The sequence below is a fragment of the Mastigoproctus giganteus genome, chromosome 1 (genome assembly GCF_048544385.1).
Source record: "Mastigoproctus giganteus isolate SK-2022 chromosome 1, ASM4854438v1, whole genome shotgun sequence".
Classification (NCBI taxonomy): domain Eukaryota; kingdom Metazoa; phylum Arthropoda; class Arachnida; order Uropygi; family Thelyphonidae; genus Mastigoproctus; species Mastigoproctus giganteus.
Window position 1 is genome coordinate 146,108,318 of NC_143575.1, and position 19,434 is coordinate 146,127,751.

At 36.3% G+C, this 19,434-nt stretch overlaps 1 protein-coding gene across 6 annotated transcripts in view; it reads left to right on the forward strand.

Annotated features, from left to right (window-relative positions):
• Positions 1-19,434, forward strand: part of hay (ATP-dependent DNA helicase hay) — a 461,732-nt gene that overhangs the window by 10,371 nt on the left and 431,927 nt on the right. For all 6 annotated transcript variants that reach the window (XM_090382541.1, XM_090382513.1, XM_090382523.1 and 3 more), the window contains one exon: positions 2,410-2,534. In XM_090382541.1, coding sequence (XP_090238667.1) covers positions 2,410-2,534 — 125 coding nt within the window. The remainder of the gene's footprint in view (positions 1-2,409; positions 2,535-19,434) is intronic.

The window sequence follows — 19,434 nt, forward strand, 5'->3', positions numbered from 1 at the left end:
ATTAGTTTAGTATTAATGCTGCAATCTATAACTGGTTATTCAGAATGCTATCATTGTTTCATTTAGAGTGGGCTTGGTTCTGAGAAGCTAGGAATTTCTGGCTTTCATGTTATAAAGATAGATTCATCTTATGAGTACCCAATTTTCATGTATATAAGTGAAAAAAAAACTATTTCCTCAAATTCTCTCATCAAAAGCACTGAATAAAACAATGCTAAATCTGTTTGCTATTACAGTAGAACTTCGATTTTCCTTCACCCTATTTACCTTCAGTCTCTGTTAACCATCACTTAACCCCACTATGCTGAAATGCATTGTGATATTGGCGGCATGTGTCAGAGTCTGTGTACTGTTGTACTTTAACCTCTTCTTTCACATTTTAATAATTTTTATTTAGTAAATCCATTGAAATGACAGAGAATGTAAATGTAGTGTTGGGATTATTACAAAAAATTGAAATAATCAATTGTCTAAGGAAAGGTGAAAGTGCTACAAGAATAGTATCGGTTTATGAAATAGGAAGAACAACAGTAAATGATATAAAGCATGATGCAGACAAAATTGAAAACCACGTGGTGAAAATGAAAACCACGTGTTGAAAATGAAAACCACTGATGGTAATGTTAAAAGTCGTAAGACAATGAAGTTTGCTAAAAATTAAAAATTGGATACTGCAATTTTTCAATAGTTCAAAAATGTAGCCCAGGAATTCCATTGTCGGGACCTGTAATATTTGAAAAAGCCATTGAAATCAATAAAAAACTAGGTGGAGATCCTTCATTCAAGGCTATCATCATATGGTTGGACATATTTAAGTTTCACCATGTCATTCAACAGTTGTCGATCCAGGGCGAGAAGCTAAGTGCAGATAGCGCAGCAATTTCTGTTTATCATGAAAAACTACAGAAGGAAATAGCTGATCAATATTTGGTTAAAGACCAAATATACAACTGTGATGAGACTGGCCTTAATTCGAAGGCACTACCTCAAAAGACAGTGGCCTCAATGATAAAACATATAGCACCGGGATAAAAGATCATATCACTGTAATGGTATGTGATAATGCCAGCAGTAGTCATAAATTTCCTTTGGTTATTATAGGTAAACTAAAAAGGCCTAGATCATTTAAAAATATTAATTTAAATGCTTTTCCACTTAAATATTTCTCACAAAACAATGCATAGATGACCTAAGATATATTTCATGATTCGTTTCATAAAATATTTGTATCCTGTGTAAGATCACATATCCTGCCACTTTCTGCCAGCAAACATGCCATCTCTCATTCAACTGATGAACCAGGGCATGATTGAGAGTATGAAACATCGTTATCTCAAAATGTTCATTCAAAAACTTGTTTCGGCAGAAAATAAATTAGATTTGATAGTTTTGGAAAAGCTACACTATAAAAGATGTAATTTTCAATGTTGCTGATGCCGGGAATGATATTCCAGTTCAAACAATACAAAGAAGCTGGAATAAGTTATGGCCAGAAACCATTCCAAAAGAAACTGAAATTTTGCAGTTGTGTTTGAATGTTCCTGGTTTTAAAAATATTTCGATGGAGGAAGTAAATGATTGGCTGGATATGGACAAAATGGACATCGGATGTGAAATTTTAGATGATGATGAAATTGTGCAAAGAGTGATGACAATTTTGGATGATTATGACATTGAAGAAGAAGAAAAAGCTGCTGATAATGGAACAACAAATATAATTAGCCACTGTGAAGCTGAAACTATGTTGTTCAAGGTGCATTGAGTGGTTCGAAATGCTATGCAAGTGTTACTTTTGTGTAAAATTTGTATTGTGTCCCAAAAGGCTTTGAGGGGTAATGAAACAAAAGAAATCGACTGACTTTTTTAGAAAAGAAATCATGTAATAGTTTTCTTTTAAATTTCTTTAATGACGTTAGAATAAAGTTGTATGTATATAATATTGTTTTCATTTAAAGGTTTTTTTTTTAAGACGTTACTAGACCAATGTAAGTCAAAATATTAAAAATATATATGTACTATATGTAGATATCTGTACTATGATTTTTTGATGACCCTGTAAAAAATAAATAATAATTAAAGTTTAATTAAATTTCATTAGGTTACGTATTATGTAATAAAATAAACAAGTTAGATGACCCGGTCTATTGTATGTATAATATTTTTAATGTACATATTCTATTATCCATCTATTCCATTATCCTTCATGGTCTCGATCCCGTACCCTGGCGGATAATTGAAGTTCTACTGTATGTTTTTTTGTGTATAACTTTATTTTTGAAAGTCCTCTGAATTTGTGTATTATGTTTTTTTTTTTTCCCCTTGTGAAGAAATTTATTTAAATTTCCAAATGCTTGCAGTATATGCTGTAGATAAAAAGACGAATAACTTAAATTTGTGTTATTAATTTAGATGGTGTTCCAGCTGCTGCAAGCAAGCAACTTTCAGATATTTCTCTTGAAGATGAATTTGGTTCAAAGGATTATCGTTCAATTATGGAATTGCGTGTAGACCATGTATCCAGACCATTATGGGTAGTAAGTCAATATTTTGATTGCTGTAAAAAATATTTTGATTGAAAGCAGTTAAAAAAAAAAAAGTATCTTGATATATCTGTATTATACAAAAAAAAGTATTTGTATACTTCTTTGTATAACATATATTGAACCTTTTTATAATTAATTTTGATTGTGTTTTTTTTTTTTTAATGATTATGCACTTCTCTTAGTGAACAGATTTATTTTGGTAGCCACCTTTTTTGGGCATATCCTTTTATGGCTCCTTCTATGACAGTATTGTGGGTTCTCTACTTGGCACTTTTTTGCCAAGTTCAAACCCCATTGGAGACCAGAAGAAATTTGCAAAGCCTCATTAAATGGAGGGAGTAGTGTGTTTCCCATGAGCTGTATGGTGTTTTTAGGCTACAAAGCATGCAAACAACTCATGTATTACCTGAGTTTTTAGAAAGATTTTTATTCTTTTCACATAAAAAAATGACAAACCAACATGTGATAGTTAAGTTGTCTACTGCTCTGTGAATGGCTATTTACATTTGAAGTTTCGAATTAAGTGTTTGTTTATTTATAGGTCAAGGTTACTTGCTTTTCCATTAGTTCTGTAATCTCATAGAAGCTGTTTTTGAAAGATTTATTATTGTTTTGGCATATGAAAAATGAGAATACTAAACACAATATTCACTTCAGTAGTTATCTTGAAATATTGACTGCTTTGGAAGATAGGAATGTGTAATTTTCAAAGTTCGCTTGCATCATAGTGCCCCAGATTTGAAGTAAATCTGAAAATGGAAGTAATTAATTCTATTTAAAAAAATGTGTGTTTTTTTTAAACAATTTTTCTATATGTAATAAGCAGAAATACATGCGCATTTTTGAAATTTTACATATTAGTAGTCTTTTAAACTGAAAAATGTAAGAAACTTTTCTTCAGTGTGCCGTCTCTTTACAGAGGTTGGCTGTCATCTTCACAATGGGCGAACGTGAGGTAGAAGCCCTAAACAAACCCTCGTTACTCTGATCATACCACTCTCTGAGGTTTGCTAACCAAGATTTCCTTCTTTTCCCTCGACTTCTTTTTCCATTGCCCTGGATTATCAATTGCAACATCTTATATTTGTCATTCCTCATCAAATGTCCTAAATGTTTTAGTTTCCTCTCCTTAATGGTGTTAGTTGTTTCTGTCTTTTTCTTCATTTGTCTCATGATCTGATCATTCTTTATCTTATCAGTCCATGACACTCTTAACATTCGTCTGTAACACCACATCTCAAAAGCATTTAACTTATTCTTGGATCTTCTTTGTCAGTGTCCAGGCCTCATCTTCTTAAAGGAGGACAGAAAAGACAAAACATCTCAATATTCTTGTTCTTAAAGGAAGCATAATAAGATCACTGTGGCATAGAAGATTCTTCATTTTAAAGAAGGCTGCACGTGTTTGTTCAATTCTTGAGCGTACTTCAATAGAATGGTCCCAGCCCTTGCTCAGCATACATCCAAGGTAGCAATAACTTTTAACCCTTTCAATTTCTTCATTATTGATTTTAATTTTTGTTTGTACTTTTCTTACTGATCACCATAAGTTTTGTTTTCTTGATGTTTAACTTCAGACCAAAATTTTAACTTATTCTATTAACTGTATTCATTAGTGCTTTTAAATCCTTCTCAGAGCTGGCCAACAATATAGTATCTGCATATCTGATCATATTTGTTGTATTGCCATTAATCTTTATCCCTTCTGTACATCCCTTTGAAGCTTCTTTAAAAATTTCTTCAGCATACACGTTGAATAATATAGGTAATAGAATACAACCTTGACGAACTCCTCTTTTAATTTCTATCTCTTCCGATTCTTCTCCTTTTATGCATACCTTTGTTGATTGTCCCCAATACAAATTTGCCAGTATTCTGTCTTTGCTATCAATTCCAATCTTCTCTAAGATTTGGAACAGTTTGTCTTGTCTACCCGATCAAAAGCTTTTTCATAATTCAAGGATATTGTGAACCAATATTCATAATTCAAGGATTGTGAACCAAGAATACCTCTTGGTTCACATCTCGGCATCTTTCTATTAGAGTCACAGGCAGGGCTTCCCTGGTACCCAGTCCTTGTTGGAAGCCAAATTGAGAATCACTGTGTTTCCTCACATCTTTTATGAATTTGGTTGTGTATAATCCTTAAAGTATCTTCAGTGAATGGCTCATCAAACTAATTGTTCTATATTGAGAACAGCTATTTGCATTTGCACATTTCAGTATGGGTATGAACGACAATTTCAACTATTCTCTAATTCTCTAAGTAAATTCTAAGTGGGAAGCATTCAAGGAATTAATCGTGGATGCTACTAAACGTTTCATACCTATTAAGAAATATTGTTCAAGGTTTAGGCCTAAATGGTTGTCAAATGAACTAATGAGACTCGTTTGTTTGTTATTTGGTTTTTAGGAACATTAGCAACTAAGGCCATATTGCTCTGGGAATATCCGGTGGTCATTCCCTGACCTTTCCGCATCCTCCGTATTTGGTGGTAACGGGCTCGAACCCCAGTCTAATCAAGAAGCGTGTGCTACGCACTGCTGCTCCTTCCCACCTGGCTACGGAGCCGCAGTGAGACTCGTAACAGAGAAGAAAAATGCATGGGATGCATATAAATTATCAAGCGACTCAGAAGCCTATGGCAGATATAAGTTAATCTGTAATCAGGTCACAAAGGAGGTTCGGGAGGCAAAGGCAGATTACAAGAAATCCTTGGCAAAAGATGCTAAGAAAAACAGCAAGGATTTCTTTACTTATATAAACTCTAAAAGGAAGGGGATGAATCTGATTGGTCCACTTGACATCGATGGTTCGACTGTTGATGATCCTGCTCAGATAGCAAACAAACTGAATGAGTATTTTGCATCTACTTTCACACATGAGGAGTTATTAAGGTTTGAAAATGGCAGAAGGTTATCAAATTGTAGCAGGATACTTAATGATTTTGTATGATCATACTTAATGAGAGCAAAGTGGAAGAGAAACTGTTGAAGTTAAATGTAAAAAAAGCACCTGGGGATCTATCCAGTTTTATTAAAGGAGGCGGCAAAGCAACTAAGCAAACCCTTAGCCATAATTATGAGAGCATCCTTGGACTCAGGGGAGGTTCCCACGGACTGGAGATGTGCAAATGTATCCCGAATTCACAAAGGGAGATTGAAGGGTGACACGAGTAATTACAGTCCAGTTAGTTTAACTTCTGTTCCGTGTAAAATAATGGAGTCGCTGGTTAAAGATGCATTGCAGGATCATCTAGACAAGACTGCAGCAATAATTCAGACACAGCATGGGTTTGTTAAGGGAAAGTCTTGTCTGACAAATTTGATAGGATATTATGATGTGGTTACAAAGGAACTGGATGCAAAAAATAATTTTGATATCATATATTTGGATTTCAGGAAAGCTTTTGACACTGTTGCGCATGGAAGACTATTGTACAAATTGGAGCAGAATGGTATTAAGGGTAAGTTGCTACAATGGATAAAAGGATGGTTAAGTGCGAGAAGACAGAGGGTGGTAATCAATGGGTGCTGCTCTTCTTGGACTAATGTTATTAGTGGAGTCCCACATGGTTCAGTGTTGGGTCCACTGTTGTTTTCTATATTTATCAATGATATTGATGAAGGCATATCAGGCTTAGTGTCGAAGTTTGCAGATGATACAAAGGTTGGCAGGGTTGCTAATGACAGTAATAGCAGTGTGCTACTGCAACAGGATCTAGATAATTTGGGCAGATGGGCTAAGAAGTGGCAACTGAAGTTTAACCTTGACAAATGCAAAGTACTGCATATGGGTAGAAGTAACCCCAGAGAAATGTACCAACTGTGTGGTACTACACTTAAGGTGGTAGAAAATGAAAAAGACCTGGGAGTAATTGTGCAGTCAGATATGAAGTTTTCTGAGCAATGCAGACAGGCTGCCAGGGCAGGTCATGGGGTTTTGTCAGTGATATATAGAAATTTTGCTAGCAGGGAAAAGGAGGTGATTATCCCTCTGTATAAGGCAATGGTCAGGCCACGCCTTGAGTACTGCATACAGGTCTGGAGGCCTCATTTTAGGAAGGATGTAGATTTTCTTGAGCGTGTACAGAGAAGGGCAACAAGATTGGTGAGGGGATTGAAGGGATCCTCTTATCAAGAGAGGCTTAAGTTCTGCAAATTGCAGTGGCTGGAGACTAGGCACTTGCGCGGTGATCTGATTGAGGTGTATAAGGCCTTGAATGGGTTCAGCACGCTGAATTCTGATGGGATCCTTCCATTTGTTCAGATTATGAACCTAAGGGGGCATAAATTCAAATTAAGAAAGGACAGATGTAGAATAGATGTGCGGAAATTTACCTTTAGCCAGCGGGTGGTTAATTGCTGGAACAAACTTCCATCTGTCGTTGTGGAAGTTGATAGGTTGAATAAATTTAAGGAGGAACTGGACAGGCATTTGGAGGGAATGGTGTGATTTTTTTTTTTTTTTTTTTTGGCTGATGCTGCATAAGTAATATTGCTGATTCCTGGTTGTATTAGTTGTACTGTTCTGCCATTTTTCTCTGGAAAAATGGATAATCATTCAACATTGGCTGCATTTCATAGGCCCTATAGCTCCACTTTATTACAGGTGACCCCCACTTAACACTGATAATTTGTTCCAGGAAAAACAGAGTGCTAAGTGAATCAGTGCTAAGCAAGCACTGTATTCCCATAAGGTAACATATATATTTATGAGTTGTGGTCTGTGCCATATGTTATTTCCTAATCAGTAATAAACAATAGTGAAAAGATGAACAAATGTCGGTCAAAATATTTAATATTCAAAATATATATATAAAATATTCTAAAAAATCATGAATTTATTAATCTGATTGCCCTGGGCTGTCGAGTTTTTGTCTTTGGACTGAAAAATGTGTTGATTTTGGGTTGTATTTTGGCCCTTTTCCTGGTAAACTAAAAGGGGTTTTAAGTTAAAATCGCCTGTAGCATTACTACCCAACAATAAAGTCAACAATCCTTCACTGCTTTGAAGCCTGGCATGTTTTTTCTTCTTTCGATATGAAACTTCTTTTAGGCATTTGTTTCGAAAAAAGTCCTGTTTCATCTATTTTAAAAACTTGTTGAGAAGTATAACACCCCTCTTCAATAATTTTAACAAGTTCTTTTTTGAAAGTTTTAGCTTCTTCTTGATCTGCACTTGTGGCTTCTCTCTGGATTGCTTTGTTGTGTTGGTTATAGTGCTTTTTAAATCTATTAAACCAACCCTTACTAAGTGTTAAATGGTTCCACATTTTTTTCGAGGTGAGCTTTCTTCAGATCTTTGTATAGGTTAATCATTTTTTCTTTAATAATAATTGAACTTAATGGAATTTCTGTGTTGGATATTATCTTCAATAAAATTATTTAAAAATCTCTCCATTTCAATCATAATAGCCGACCTAGCCCTAGTCAATCAATTGAGTTGCTTGCAATGGAACAGCTATTTTTCCCGCTACTAAAATTAATTTTTTATTTTTTATAATTGTTCTTACAGTTGAACCTGCCAGTTCTAAATTATTGCACAGATCCACTTGTCATTGACCAGAATCAATTTGCTTCAAAACATCTAATTTAGTTTTCAAATTCAGCCTTTTTCTTATCTTTGTAGTCTTCGTACTATGTCCAGGCGTTGTTGCTTTTTCATTCTTATCCACCATTATTAAATCTTCAAAAATGTAACTGTGTTGCATTAATTATGATACAATGTTTGAGTAAATTGAGTGATGACTAGACTTTGGATAAATGCATATAACATAATGCAAATATCACAAGCAATATACTTGATCATTTTTTCAAATATTGATCTCGGAACTATGCAACAAGTCACCGCACTGCAATTAAATTATCGTGGGACAAAATTTCACTGAGTGTGGAAAAATTTCTCAAGTCAGTGTGGGAAACATTTTAATGCTGTTTTGCTATTCATTATCAAGCTATTGGCTACATCAGATGAAACATTTTCATTAAACATGCCAAAAATTCAATCTGTACTGGTAAAAGAGCATTATAATGAGTTGATTACGTTATAGTGAGATATGGGTTATAATATAAGAACAGCATTAAAGCGAATCAGTGTAAAGTGCTGTATTTGCACTTCTGTTGTGCATGTATCCATGCTGACTCTAGGAATTTGACTGCCCAGTAGTAAAGGAAAATACCACTTTAATGAGGGAGAGAGCCTCTGCATAACTGTGTTGAGATAAATTTGACTACCTAGATTTATTTTATTATGTTTTAATTATTACTGGAGCAAGTTGCTAAACCCTCTTTAGTTTTTATACAGAAAATATTTTGGCATTATTACCTTAAATAATACTGAACAGCAAAAAATGTTTTCAGTAGAAATATGGTAAACTTAGTGCATTTTTTAATGCTGATTTCAAATGTAAAGCCTGTTTTTTCTTAGCATACTCATTTTGCAAGATATTTCATATTTTAAAGTTGTTTTTTTTATTAAGATTAATTATTTTATTTAATAACCGCTCACATACAACATGAAATTAATAATATAGTTATCAGTGTGTGGCCTGACCATTGCCTTATACAAAGGGATGCGAGGGTGGCTGAGTGGTTAAGGCACCAGACCCTGCCAAGATAATGGCCTTATAAGTTAAAAGTTGATAAATCATTCAGATGTTATAACTGCCTCCGTATCCCTGCTAGCAAAACTCCTGTATATCATTGACAAGACCCCATGAGCTGCTCTGGCAGCCTGTCTGCACTGCCCAGAAAACTTCATATCTGGTTGCACAATTACCCCCATGTCTTTTTCATTCTCCACTACCCTGAGTGTAGTACCACTCAGTTGGTACCCTACTCTGGGGTTACTACTACCCATAAGTGGGAACTCCCTTATGAGCATCATGGATAAGAAACTGGAGTTTCTTATCTGTGATGCTTGGTGAAGCCCTTTTGGTTATTAAATAGCAGTTTGGTAAGAGAGTGAGAGTGAGTAGTAAAAGCCATATTCAGTATAAATTTTCTTCAACTAAATTTTTTTAAATTTAGATAAGTGGCATGGTTTACTGCCTTAAACCTTAGTCCATCTAAACTGTTGAATGCAGGCATATCGCTTCACCTTTGTTTGCCTAATAGTATTTTTCATGTGTTTGTTTCAGAATAAGGTGAAAATGATATGCTATCTTCACTTTATTGTTGGTTTTATGGAATTTGGTGACATGAGCTTTTACAACATTTTTTAATCTGGATCAGGTCATCAGATTGATTGTATGTTATTAGTTGTTACCTTAACTTGGTTCACTCTAATGTGCTTTTTTTTAAGTTACTATCTTATGGAGTAGAGAAAAATAGATACATACAATGATAACCCAGTTTAATGTAATAATAATAAAATATATAATAATAAGTAGCAGGCAGTAGCTCATTGCACTTATCCGTTGTATTTAAATTCAGTTGAAAAAGAGACTTGTTAGTCTTAAAAGCTACTGCCTGCTACTTATTATATATTTTATTATATTACATTAAACTGGGTTATCATTGTACATATCTATTTTTTCTCAACCATGGACCCCAGTACACCAGGCCCATTCGTTACTATCTTATGCATTGTTACCACCCTGAATCATTCGCTTACTTTCACTCATTAAGTGAAAGTAAGAGAATGATTCAAGGTGGTAACACTCCATAAAATAGCACTAATATTCATAAATTACATGAAATTCATGTAATTTATAAATATTAGATAAACCTTAAAGAAGTATGAAGAGAAGAAGAGAAGACAGTTATGGTATTATTATGACAGCAAAAATGAAACTTGGAATCTTTGTTATGTTGGAAAATTAGCATTAGTAGAGGCATTTGATGCAAGAAAGCAAGCTTATGCAGCATCAGCCAAAAAAAAAAAAATAAATAAATAAATAAATAAAAAAAATAAATAAATAAAAAATAACCACTTCCACTTCACCCCTCTGTTCGTTCGAAATACCTGTCCAGCTGAGCCTTAAACTTATTTAGGCTATCAACTTTCACGACAAGGGATCGAAGTCTGTTCCACCAACCAACCACCCGCTGGCTAAAGGTAAATTTCCGCACGTCTATCCTATATCTGTCTTTCCTCAATTTGAATTTATGCCCTCTCACGTGATTATTCTGAGCAAGAGGAAGAATCCCATCAGCATTGAGCATGCTCAAACCATTCAAGGCTTTATACACCTCTATCAGATCACCTCGCTGGTGCCTAGTCTCCAGACACTGCAATTTGCAAAACTTAAGCCTTTCTTCGTAAGAGCACCCCTTTGTTCCATTCACCAATCTTGTTGCCCTTCTCTGTACTCGTTCCAGCAGCTCTACATCCTTCTTGAAATGAGGCCGCCAGGACTGTATACAGTACTCTAGGTGTGGCCTGACAATTTCCTTATACAAGAGAATAATCACCTCCCTATCCCTGCTAGAAAAACTCGTATATATCATTGACAATACACCATGAGCTACTCTTGCAGCCCGTTTGCACTGCTCAGAGAACTTCATTTCTGCCTGCACAACCACCCCCAGGTCTCTTTCATTCTCTACCACTGTCAGTGTAGTACCACAGAGTTGATACGTTGCTCTGGAGTTGCTGTATCCCATATGTAGTACTTTACATTTGTCAATGTTAAACTTCATTTGCCACCTCTCAGCCCATCTGCTCAACCTTTCCAGATCCTGTTGCAGCAGCATAGTGTCAGTAGTGTCCTTGACAACCCTGCCACCCTTCGTATCGTCTGCAAACTTGGACATTAAGCTTGATATACCATCATCAATATCATTTATAAATACAGAAAACAATAATGGACCCAATACTGAACCCTGAGGGACTCCACTAATAACATTAGTCCACGATGAGCAGTGTCCATTGATTACCACTCTCTGTCTTCTCCCCCTCAACCACCCCTTTATCCATAGCAGCAATTTACCTCCAATGCCACACTGCTCCAATTTGTGCAGCAGTCTTCCATGTGCAACAGTATCAAAAGCCTTTCTAAGATTCAAGTATGTAATATCAAAGTTATTCCCTGCATCCAGTTCTTTTGTGACTGCATCATAGTATCCAATCAAATTGGTCATGCAAGACTTCCCCTTAACAAAACCATGCTGTGTCCGAGCTATAACTGAAGTCTTGTCTAGATGATCCTGCAGTGCTTCTTTAACCAGTGCCTCCATTAATTTCCCTTGAACAGAAGTTAAACTCACAGGTCTATAATTACTTGTGTCAGCCTTTGATCCTCCTTTGTGAATTGGAGTCACATTTGCACATCTCCAGTCCATGGGTACCTCCCCTGAGTCCAAGGAAGCTCTCATAATTATGGCTAAGGGTTTGCTTACTTCCTTTGCTGCCTCCTTTAATATAACTGGATAGATCCCATCCACCCCAGGTGCCTTTCTTGTGTTTATCTTCAACAATTTCTCCTCCACTTTACTCTCAGTTATTACAAGATTCTCTAGCTTACTGCCAGAGTTCAATACACCTCTGGCATTCCCCGCGCTGAATAACTCCTCATGTGTGAATGTCGATGCAAAATATTCATTTAGTTTGCTCAATTTTAATGAATATTAAAATTGAGCAAAGCTGCCTTGTTGTGAATTCCTCAAGAAGAATTGTTAATTTTACAATCTCAAATGCAGAAAGTATGTTTTCTTTGAAGCATGTTTGTTATCATTCTCTGTCATATTGAGCATGCTTCAAAATATTAGCAGTCAAAGTGTTTGTTGGTTTCAGTGGCATGAACGAAATGGATTACACGTGCTTTTGTAGGGTGAGTTAAAGCTATGTGAATGCCTTAGCAAAGGCACATGATGCAAGAAAGCAAGCTTATATAATATAGCATCAGCAAAAAAAAAAAAAACCCTTATTTCACCCATCCACTCGCTCCAAATGTTTGTCAAGTTCTGCCTTGAATCTATTTAAGCCATCAACTTCTACAATGACAGATGGAAGTTTGTTCCAGCAGTCAACCACCTGCTGTCTAAAGGCAAAACTTCCACACATCTATCCTACAATTGTCTTTCCTCAATTTGAATTTATGCCCTCTCAGGCGATTATTCTGAGCAAGAGGAAGAATCCCATCCGCATTGAGCATGCTCAAACCATTCAAGGCTTTATACACCTCAATCAGATCACCTCGCAGGTGCCTAGTCTCCACCTGTGTAGGAATATGTGTAGTCAAGTGAAATGCTTCACGTTTCTTCACATATTTCTGTAGGAACTGAGTAGAAATGTAAAATTTAAAGGTAACACATCCTGTGTAATGAATACTGCATACTCTTCAAATCTTTGTTATAGCATTGTCTGACTTGTCTTTTTGAATTAGACAAGCTATTCTGCAGTCATGGAACCCGATTTGGATTTGCTGATTACATTCAAAAAACCTAAAAGAAATTTCAGTTGGTGTTGAAGGTTTAATGATTGACTATTGGACTACCAAAGTCCTTTACAGTTCAGTTTTATATTAATTGTCATACTTATAGTGTAAGTGGGACTTTCCTTATGAGAAAAGTAGCCAGTGGTAATCTAAAGTTAAAAAGCATTAATTAATTTCGAGTTGCATCATTATATGGTTAACTCTTCAATAAATTCTTGAACTTGGCCATTAAAAACTATGAAAATAAACCCATGAAACTGGAAATACAAATATTTGAAAGTTAACCATGGGTCTTCATGTACTTCATACTTAACAGAGCTTTGAAGTGGGACTAACACAAGTAAGTGCATATAATGATGGAAATTGAAATTAACACTTAACTTTAGATTATTTCTTGTTAATATTATTATTATTAGCCATATGGTACAAGGAAGCCTGAGGCTTATGCTGCACCAGCCAAAAAAAAAAAAAATTCCCCAAGTTACCCCCTGAGAGAGAGAGAGAGAGAGAGAGAGAGTGAGGTATAAAGGAATCACCAAGAAAGAGAAGAATGATGATATCCATCTCAAGACCCTGGGTTTGCCAAGCCCATACTCACCAGATGTGAGCCCCCTATAAGAAAGCTCCATCTTACAGCGTGATTGTGTCAGTTCACATTGTTAACTAGTAGATCGTATGTATAGCTTAGCTTAATTTTCAGCACTCACCTCATAGTGATCCGCTTAGCTGGTGGAGAGTTTTACCACATACATAGTGGTTATAGGATTCTAATAACTTACAAGGATTATGGGTTTAAAACTAAGTTATGCGCTATAAAAATTTTCCTTAGAAAGGAAAGTGCACCTTCCATTCTATGGTTGCCAAATTTTAAATTAAATTAAATGAAGAAAAAAGAAGAATAGAAGCTAATAGCCGCGCACGAGCGACTTTCGAAATTCGTTCTCAGTTAGCTATAGTGTTGATAAATATACAAAACAAAAGTGGGCCCAACACTGAACCCTGGGTGACTCCACTAATAACAATAGTCCATGAAGTGCAGCGTAGATCTCGGATAAAGGGGCAGAGATACCGAGGCCCATGGGAAAGAGAGCGCGCTTGTGTTATATACGGTTGGGTTCCCGAAATGCATTTCAATGCACGTGAAAACTTAATACGTGCTAAATTCCAAATGGGGGAGAAATTGGCGGGAATCTTTTTGTTTAACCCGTTGAGTGATGTATGGCGCTTAAACCATTCGATGACGAGGGCTTCGTTTTCAAGGATTTTGTAGATGGAATTTAATTTAACTACTGTGATGGCTGAATCGATGAGTGGGTTGTGATTTTGAGATTGGACGTGTTGTGTTAGTTCTGTACTTGCTGAATTAGTTTTGAAGCTATTAAACTGGTAGTATGCACGCGTGTTGGAAATTTTTGATGTCCCGAATTTTGCTGTTGTATTGCCTATGTAACATGCTTGGCAATCTGATTGGCATCTGATCAAATATATAATGTTGTGATCTTGTGTGTTGTCTTGTATGAATTGAATTTGGAACTTAATTTGTTATAAGATGTGAATATTAATTTGATATCTGTATTTTTAAAAATCTGTTGAAGTCTTCTAGCATATTGTTGATGATATGGGAGTGCGATAAGGGGTTTATGTATCTTATTCTTGTTCACGTGGTTAATAATTTTGTTTGGGTTATTAGTGTTATTATGAACTTTGGTGATGGTTTCTTTTATTAGTTGTGAGGGGTATTTTCTGTCGATGAATTTTTTGGTGAGGTATTGCAATTCTATAGATAGGTCTGTTTGTGTGTGGCTATATTTTACAGCGTTGTATATCTGGTTGTATAGAACTGCTTTTTTGATGTATAGAGGGCGGGTGGTGTGAGTGGTAATGTAGAGGCGCCTCCGTAGCCAGGTGGGAAGGAGCAGCAGTGCGTAGCACACGCTTCTTGATTAGACTGGGGTTCGAGCCCGTCACCGCCAAATACGGAGGATGCAGAAAGGTCACAGAATGACCACCGCATATCCCGGAGCAGTATGACCTTAGTTGCTAATGCTCCTAAAAACCAAAACAAAAAAAACAAAAACAAGTAATGTAAGAATTTACCTGTATGTGTGTTTTTTCTGTATATTTTGGTGCCTAAAGATGTGCTTATTTTGTATACAGTGAGGTTTAGAAAATTTATTTTATTATCGGTTTCTACTTCGAGGGTAAATTTGAGTGTTTCATGTGTGTGTTAAAGGTGTTCAGTAAAGTATCGATGGTGGTTCTGTTGCCTATTAAGAGGACATCATCTGCATACCTCATGTATAGTTTAATTCCTGGGGGAAAGGGTTGGAGAATTTTTTTCTTCGATAGATGCGAGGTAGATCTCGGATAAAGGGGCAGAGATACCGAGGCCCATGGGAAGGCCGAAAATTTGTTTGTAGATGTTATTTTGGAATTTAAATTGTTTGGCGTCAAGTAACAGTGATGTCTTAGAGGGGAACAGGTATCCTGTGTGTTATCAGACACTCAGCCTAAAACACTGATGGATCCAATATCTCTCTATTACAGAAGATTTAGGAGAAGTCCGGTTGGCCTGCCTCCCTAAAATCCACTCATGCACACCTTCTCGATGGTAAGCCCTGTTACGTCACTTAGGTGGCAATGAATGTGTAGTGGTTCGCTTCAAGACACCTGGTCAGCGTGAAGAGGAAAAGACCAAACCCTCCAGCAATGAGAGCACAACAATACAAATGGTCCTCAGTCCCCAGCAGCTTTCACTCTCCCTCTTACGGCAGCGAGAGGATCAGAGTGGAAGCAGAGGGTGCTAAGAATCTCTGGGTACGACCAGGCTGCCATGCACGGAAATTGAACTTGGCCTGTTATAACGTACGATCACTCATCGGTGAAGACAGGATATTAGAGCTAGAAAAGGAATTAGAAAATGTGAATTGGAATATCATCGGTTTGGCTGAAACAAGAAGAAGAAATGAATCATTTATAAGTTTATCAAGTGGAAATCTGCTGTACACCAATGGAAACAGTGAAAGGAGTGAAGGTGGAGTTGGGTTTCTGGTCCATAAAGATTTTAAAAACAACATTTTGGAATTCAAAAGTACATCACCAAGGGTGTCAAGACTAATACTCAAGATTTCTAAGAGGTACAAGCTAAAGATTATAATGGTTTATGCACCAACATCGAGCCATGATGATGAAGAGGTTGAAGAAATGTACACTGAAATTGAGAGTCTTCTAGATGAGCAGAAAACCCACTACACTATTATTATGGGGGACTTCAATGCTAAGGTTGGAAAAAGGCAAAACAGCGCAGAAAGAGGAACTGTAGGAAATTTTGGAATTGGTGAAAGAAATAAAAGAGGTGAAAGACTTGTGGAATTTGCAGAATCTCAAGGAATGTCAGTAATGAACACTTTTTTCAAGAAAAGGGTGAACAGAAAGTGGACATGGAAGAGTCCAAATGGATTAACAACTAATGAAATCGACTTCATCCTCACTAACAGAAGATATATTGTGAATGATGTTACCGTCCTGAATAAGGTAAATGTTGGAAGTGATCACAGAATGGTAAGATGTACACTTGATATAGATGTAGGAAAGGAAAGGAAAAAACTGACTCGAGTAAATAATACAAAGGTCTTTGAGATAACAGAGGAGGAGAAAAAGCAGTATGTACTGAACGTAAGAACAAGTTTGAGCTTCTGCAGACTGCTCAGGACCAAGATATCGACGAGGAATATTACAACTTTCTGAAAGTGATAAAGCCCAAGAAACCTATAGGGAAACAGAAATCCAAAGAAGAAAAAATTAGTCAAGAAACACTTGTCATGATGAACCAAAGATGACAAATGAAGAGCAAGAAAAACACTGACAGGGAGAAAATTGAGTATACTGAGTTATGCAAAGCCATTAGAAAGAGACTCAGAGAGGACATAAGAAGATTTAACACAAGAAAAGTAGAACAAGCATTAAGGGAAAACAAAGGATTGAAATCAGCAGCCATGAGCAGTAATACAGAAAGACAAATGATACTGAAACTGAAGAATAGCGATGGTGTACTTATAAACAGCAGAGAAGGCATAATTCAAATAGCAGAAGACTACTATAGAGAATTATACAAGGAGCGAGGGAATGATACCAGGGAAGATGGATTGCAAAGTAGCAACACATACGACATACCCGGTATTCTTCCTGATGAGGTAGAACATACATTGAAGAAAATGAAGAATCGGAAAGCCCCAGGGGAAGATGAAGTTACTGTAGAGTTGTTAAAATTGGGAGGAAGAGACATAACACAAAAACTGGCAAGGCTCTTCACAAAGTGCATTAGAAAAGGTGTGGTGCCTAAGCAGTGGAATAATGCAATCATAGTTTTGCTGCATAAGAAAGGAGATAAATTGGAAATTACAGACCAATTAATTAGCTTGTTGTCCCACATCTACAAGTTGTTCACAAGGGTCATTACTAACAGATTAGAAAGAATACTTGATGAGAATCAACCGAAAGAGCAAGCTGGCTTTAGGACAGGATTCTCAACTATGGATCACCTTCACGTAATATCACAGCTAATGGAGAAAGCAAATGAATATAAAACACCATTATGCCTGGCATTTGTGGATTATGAAAAGGCATTTGACTCCATACAGCATAAGGCAATGTTTGGGGCACTGGAAAGACAAGGCATAGATACTCCATATATTATGATTTTGAAGAAAATATATGAGAGTGCTACATCCTTTATTAGACTAGACAAAGACAGTAGGAAATTTAAAATCGAGAAAGGAGTTCGACAAGGAGACACAATATCTCCGAAGCTGTTTACTGCTGCCCTTGAGGAAGCTTTCAGAAGATTAGACTGGTCGCAGAAAGGAGTCAATGTGAACGGAGAGTACCTAAACCATTTACGATTTGCAGATGACATTGTGGTCATAAGCCACGATCCCAAAGAATTAGAGGAAAATCTTAATCAGTTATGCACAGTTAGTAAGGATTTTGGACTAAAGATGAATATGGCTAAAACAAAAGTAATGATGAACAAGTATGCCACGGAAAGGGAAATAATGATTGAAGGAGCAGTAATTGAAAAGGTGGAGTCATATATTTATCTGGGACAAGTTATTAGCTGTAATAATGATAAATGGCTGGAAGTCAAGAGAAGAATAAATTTTGGATGGATAGCATTCAGGAAATATAGTCACATACTGAAGAGCAATATCCCAGTTTGTCTGAAACGTAAAATAATGAATCAATGTATACTCTCCACCATGACTTATGGAAGTGAAACTTGGGCACTCACCAAAAGAATGGAAGAGAAGCTAAGAACTACACAGCGAAGAATGGAACGAATTATATTGGGAATCAGACTGTTAGATAAGAAGAGAAACACATGGATTAGGCAGCAAACTCAAGTAAAGGACATTCTTATCAAAACTAAAGAACTAAAATGGTCTTGGGCAGGACACATAGCTAGAAGACATGATGACAGATGGACTAAGAAAATAACAGAATGGTACCCAAAAGGAGCTAGAAGAAAACCTGGAAGACAAAGGCGGAGATGGATAGATGAAATTCATGAGTTTTTGAGTAGTAAATGGATGGCCAGTGCTCAAAACAGAAGGAACTGGAAAGTTGCTGGAGAGGCCTTCATCCTGCAGTGGATTGAAAATGGCTGATGATGAACAGTGATGTGAGTTCTAAAATTTCATTAATGTTTAAGTCGGTACGTTTTGTCAATGTGCCGTCTTTAATTAATAGTTCTTTAAGGGCCAGTAGCATGGATTCGATGTGCACGTTTGTGTATAAGGAGATGACGTCGAAGGACGCGGGAATATCGTTTTCAGATATGGTTATGGAAGTTATACGTCACGTGCTTGTTTAGTATTGTAGACCCTGAACCGAGAAAATCTCATTAAAGGTGAAATAATTTTGTTGAGGAATATGTTCTCAACAAAATCTATCCTGGATAGGTTAGCATAGGCGGACTGTTTATAGGAAACGATGGGCCTTAAAGGATAATCTTGTTTATGGAGTTTGACTATTCCAAGAATTATGTAAATTAATTTGTTTTCTGGCTCTGAGTCTTCTTAGGATCCCATCAAGTTTATTTTTAAGCTTGTTAATGTTAAACGTGTTGCAAGCTCTGTATGTTGTTGAATCTGATAAGATGTGTAACATTTTCTTTATATATGTGTTTTTGTCCATGATTGCGATGGTATCCCATTTGTCTGCCTTTTGTATTATAATGTTCGGGGTTTTCATAAAGTCTCGTACGTGGGTTAATTGTTGTTGGGGAATGTTAGCTTTACTAGTTAATTGGGAGTTAAAAACAGCATTAGTTTCATGTATGATTTGATATTTATCTGGGTGGTTATCAAGTTTGGTTTGTATTTCTATCATGGCGTCTTTAACTGGATAGTGGTTGCTGTTAATGGCGAAATTGAATCCATATTCTAGACTGGCAAGTTCGTTAGGTTTGAAAAGCTTAAAAATAAACTTGATGGGATCCTAAGAAGACT